This window comes from Papaver somniferum, unplaced genomic scaffold (genome assembly GCF_003573695.1).
Source record: "Papaver somniferum cultivar HN1 unplaced genomic scaffold, ASM357369v1 unplaced-scaffold_135, whole genome shotgun sequence".
In the NCBI taxonomy this organism is placed as follows: domain Eukaryota; kingdom Viridiplantae; phylum Streptophyta; class Magnoliopsida; order Ranunculales; family Papaveraceae; genus Papaver; species Papaver somniferum.
In genome coordinates, this window is record NW_020622713.1 from 1,389,181 (window position 1) to 1,394,171 (window position 4,991).

A 4,991-nucleotide genomic window follows, 5' to 3' on the forward strand; every position below is an offset into this window, starting at 1 on the left:
ATATTGAAAAATGCATAACCGGTCATGCATTCATATATTCGGCTGCATAACATGTTATGCATTGATTTATTAAGGTGCATAACTTATTATGCAGTTATCCTTTTTTGCTAACGTAACTTATTATGCATTCATTTTTAAGGAATTTAGAGATATTGTCATAGATGCATGAAGGTCAATTATAAATCATGAAATGTTCACAAACAGGTACCTTTAAGAACGTAATATTCTTCTTGAGCATTGGTTTCTTCATTGCTGCCAAGTCCCACTTTGAAGCTCTCGGTGTAGCATTGGAAATGACTTTGACGATGTCTGATGATATCTCATCTATGTTAGAATGCTCAGCCAACCAAAGCTGCAAAAAATAATAACTAATAAGATATTCTGTATCCAAGAAATTAATATTTATTGACAGATGTTATGAAAGTAAAAAAAAAACTAACTCACAAGAGAATATATAGTGCAACCACTGCAATTCCTGATATGAAGATTGTTTCTTTTGACAGTCTTGATGCTCTCCATCAGGTGTTCATGAATAAGATCAGGAAAAGAGACAGAGTCCATGGTTTACAAATCCTTAACCAAACCAACATACGAGACATCTAAATTGTCTCCACTTGAACGACAAAAGAACAAGACGACTAGCATGTAAAGGAAGATAAGGCGGACAACTTCCTCTTCATGACCTTTCTTATCAAGTTTTTCCACCCAGCCTTTCAATATCATCTATCCACACCTTTGTTACCCGTGCTTTGGGATCTTTCGATTTGCTTCTTCTTCATCCTTTCCAGGTCTTTCGATTGTTTGGGTTCATGTCTTTTTCTTTTCTTCTGATGATCAACAACTTGCCTCACTGAAACAGGCCAAATCATATTGAAACAAATCAATGACACCAATTAAACAATATATCACACAGAAGATACCACAAGCAAATCTTACCATCTTCGGAATCATTTGTATTATCATCCTCATTATCTGTATCATCACCCGATACTTCCTTTGGTGCAGCTTTCTTTGCTTTCTTTTTTCCCTTAGTAGCTTTTTCAGGCCTAGGTGAACTAGGCGGTACTTGAGGTGACACCTGATCTTTTAATCTCTGCGACTTCCTTGACGGGGTTGCTTCGGGATCTTTTCAACACACAAATAAATAAGCTATTTAAGTTATGCAGTAACTTTGGTAAGCAGATGAAAGTTAAAATTTAAACATATGAAAATTAAAAAGCAACACTTAAAAATAGGTGTTATGCAGTGTTTTTTTTTGTAAGCATAACCTGTCATGCATCTGCATAACAAGTTACACACATTAATTTGATGCTGCATACCCTGTCATGCATCTGCAGAACAAGTTATGCAGATTTATGTTATGCAGAATCACACATGAGAACTAGTTATGCATACCAGAGCCTTTCTTACTCTTCTTTAGAGCATCTCCCTTTGCCTTGATTTGCATCTCCTTCAGTGTTTCGACACTATCAATTTCTTCTTGTTCATCTTCAATGTCAGTAGGTAAAATCACATTGAGGAGAAGATTATGTTAAAATCGAAGAAGAATAAAGTGACAACTCAAAAAAAATTATGGGTATTCAGGATGAAACTCTCACCAGAAACAGTTTTCTTTTTAGATTTACTCTTTTTTTCTGATTCATCTTCGGCAATTACTGTAACAAAATTTATGATTAAAAAAAAAATTCAAAAAAAACAAAATCAAACACTAACAGATGAAGCTAATGATAAATCTCACCGTTTTTTTTTTCTGTTTCTTCGACTTCATTTTTCCTTCTGTTTTCCCTTTTTCATCTGAAGCATTAAGAACAAAAATTAAAATCGAAAATCAAATAAAATCAAATGTACCGAATGCATGCAAGAATAAGATCGATTAAACTAGTTTTAGTACCTAATTTCTTCTCTTTTGATTTCTGAAGTGTTTTTGTTGGTGTTTCATCCATTTTGGTTCTACTGAATTCTAGGGTTAAGGTTTTTTAGAGTTCGAAATTGATTTTTAGGGTTTGATCAACTTCAATCATCGGTTTTAGGGTTTGATCAACTTCAATCATCAATCATCCGTTACAATGTTTATGGAGGAATAGGAATAGAAAAACGGATGAAGAATAAATGAGAAGAAGAGAAAAGAAATGGTTCCGACCGTTTTCGGGAGTTAATAAAACTGCCTATAACCGCTGAAGGGTAATTGAGGAACTCTGCACGTTTTTAATAATTTTAAATAATGTTGGGTGCGACTGTAGCGAAAAGTAATTGCGGGCCTGGCGGTAAGTAAAAAAAAAATTCTGGGCATGCGCCTAATTTTCCCGTAAGTAATTGTGCCCAACCCTCATACAAGATAAACCCCATAGAAACCCTAAACCCACATAGAAACCCTCTTACAAATTTCATGATAAGAAAACCCATGATGGAAAAACCCACATAAAAGCCCAAATGATAGAAAACCCGTCAACTAATGACAGCCCAAAATGGAAAAACCCACAAAGAAGCCCAAAGAAACCAAAACCCTAAAAAAGAGCTAAGGTTGAATCTTCCCATTAATCCCTAATTCTGCCGCCACTTCCACCTGACCCCCTCCTGCAGCAATCCATCGATGGCAAGCAAATCATCTTTCAAATCAAAACTCCATTACAAAATCGTCGCCACTTTTTCTTCGCTGTAAACAGGTACCTTTGGATAAAGAACTCAGTGATTTTGAAATGGTGTTGATTGAAAACAGAGGAAAAATGTATGGATTTGCACAAACAAGAACAACAACCAACACTTCAACAACAACAGGAACCCAAGAACTAGATCAATGATGAATTCTTCTCTGCATAAGCACAGAAACTCCAATGAAATCATCAAAAATGGATGATCTAGGTTAAGCAGGTCATCCAGCAATCACCACCGCCCTCTGCCAAGAACAAAACGGAGTGATAAAATTGTCTGCTTGAATGCAAACTAGAAACCCCAACTGAAATCAGACCGCCGTCACCACCATCATGATCTGAAACACTCATAACCAACCTAGACTATTGTTGAAGTTGTGATTCCGATTCGAAAAGGGAGAGGCAAAATAGCATAAAAATCAGAGAGGATGAATGAGAATCCGAATAATCTAAACTTAAAAACAAACAACAAACGAGCTAAGAATACTAACCTGCTCAGATCTGGTCATTAAGACCAAATCTGAGCAGGGGAACGCTATGAACGATGAGTTTTTGTTTTTTGAATAAAAAGATTTCAGAGAGAGGAGAGAGAGAAATCGGACTCCTCCTAAACAAAAACCCCCTCAGGAACAGATTCTTTTGATAGAATAAGTCTAGAGTTTGACCAAAGAATCCAATCTCATAACAAACTACAAGCTGCCCACGAAACTGTTCGAGCTACCATGATAATGTAAAGGTGACTTAACCAGAGTTGATAAAAGAAGATAATAGATCAGATGCATCTTGCTTATTGTACCAGCAATAATCAGTTTCTACGTTTATGCATGTATGTATATTCAAAATCACTACAAAAGAAATTTGCACACAAGTTGCTTCGAAGGTTACCAAATGTCGTTCTATCACCACCACCATGCGCCTATATGCACTCTACTTCTTGAATAATCCACCGCTACATATTTGCTAAAAATCACCTCCCATAATCGTCGTCATCTGTTTCCTCGTCATCAGTTTCCTCTTTTCCTTGTTGCGCAACATAAGTGCCAGAGTTAACTGAAACTATAGTCTCAATATAAGTTTCCAGGTCACGGCTATAAGGAAAACCATGTATCCTTAAAACTCTAGTTCTTTCATCAAGCTTTGGATCATAAGAAATCAAACCAAAGCCGTTTCCCTTCTCTGGACCGCCTTCAAATAGGATTTCACCATTCCGGAGAGTTTGAATGGGCCTTTCATAATGGAGACGCGCCAGTTGTGCGGTAATGTCCGGAAGCTTACTCCAAGTGTTATCACTCATTGTCCACACATCAACATGATCGTCATGATGCTTGCATATCTTAATATCTTGCTTGTGATTCCTACGTATGATGCATAGTTTCCCTTCCCACGTACCCAAGTCTGACTAGAAAGGGTCCTCATCCGTATAGTTGTTAGGTAATGGCATACCATGGAACGATTCACTAGAAATATCAAAAGAAACGAGAACACCAGACGACTCATTTCCAGCACGACAAACACTAGCAATCCAATATAGAACGCCATTAAGAAGGTGCCCTTCAGCTTTTTTAGAATATGGAGAAAATCTATAAGGAATGAAACCAAGATTTCTCCATGTATTCGATTCTAACGTATATACTCTAGCTTCAGAATCTGGACATTGCTCAAACCCCAGGATTCTTATCAACTTATAATCATCAACTTTGGAATCATAACCAAACCCGTATGATTTTCTAAGATCGTGTTCGTCCTCGACGACACCCGGAGGAATATCAGTGGGAGTTTCTAGTACCAGTTTATATTCTTTGGTACAAGGGTTCCATATAAAAATATCATCTCTATCATGAGAGAATCCATACATGAATGATCATTGCCACGAGTACAACTAAGGGGAGTCTCAAAATTCTCGATGTTGTGACCAGTAATCACAAACGAAGTCCTTTATACCCGCTCTTCATGGTCATTCAAAACTATCATGGAATCTTAGCGAAACTCTCACAACAGATTGTTCCGATCCAGCCAAAACGAGAAACAGAAACTCAAGGAAGGAATATAGAAAAGAGAAAAGAAACCACTACTATGATGCCTATGAACAACAAATGCCCATTCTGGGGAATCTGATGAACAACATCACTTTCTTAGTATCATGTGTGCGTACTGACATGATCAATTGCGCACCACTGGCTATGAAATGGTCTTCCGAGACTCATTGTATTAATGACATTTCCGATTATCAATTTGGATTTGTATTCCAAACGAAGTCTCACCAGTGGGTTTTCAGTGTCTGTCCTCCTTCACATGTTGATCCAAAATTAATTGGACCGACCCTCTAATTCCATTCTCGGTTCT

The 4,991-nt window shown here is 37.1% G+C and overlaps 1 protein-coding gene across 1 annotated transcript; it reads right to left on the bottom strand.

The window, feature by feature from the left end:
• Positions 1–225: 225 nt before the first annotated feature.
• LOC113333861 (nucleolin-like) lies at positions 226–3,942 on the bottom strand. The gene is made up of 7 exons (XM_026580234.1): positions 3,620–3,942; positions 2,760–2,809; positions 1,599–1,655; positions 1,396–1,488; positions 937–1,125; positions 445–850; positions 226–352 (listed from the first exon to the last, which is right to left on the bottom strand). The coding sequence occupies exons 1-6, from the start codon at positions 3,940–3,942 to the stop codon at positions 720–722; spliced, it is 843 nt and encodes a 280-aa protein (XP_026436019.1). The 3' UTR covers positions 226–352; positions 445–719.
• Between the last annotated feature and the right edge of the window lie 1,049 nt (positions 3,943–4,991).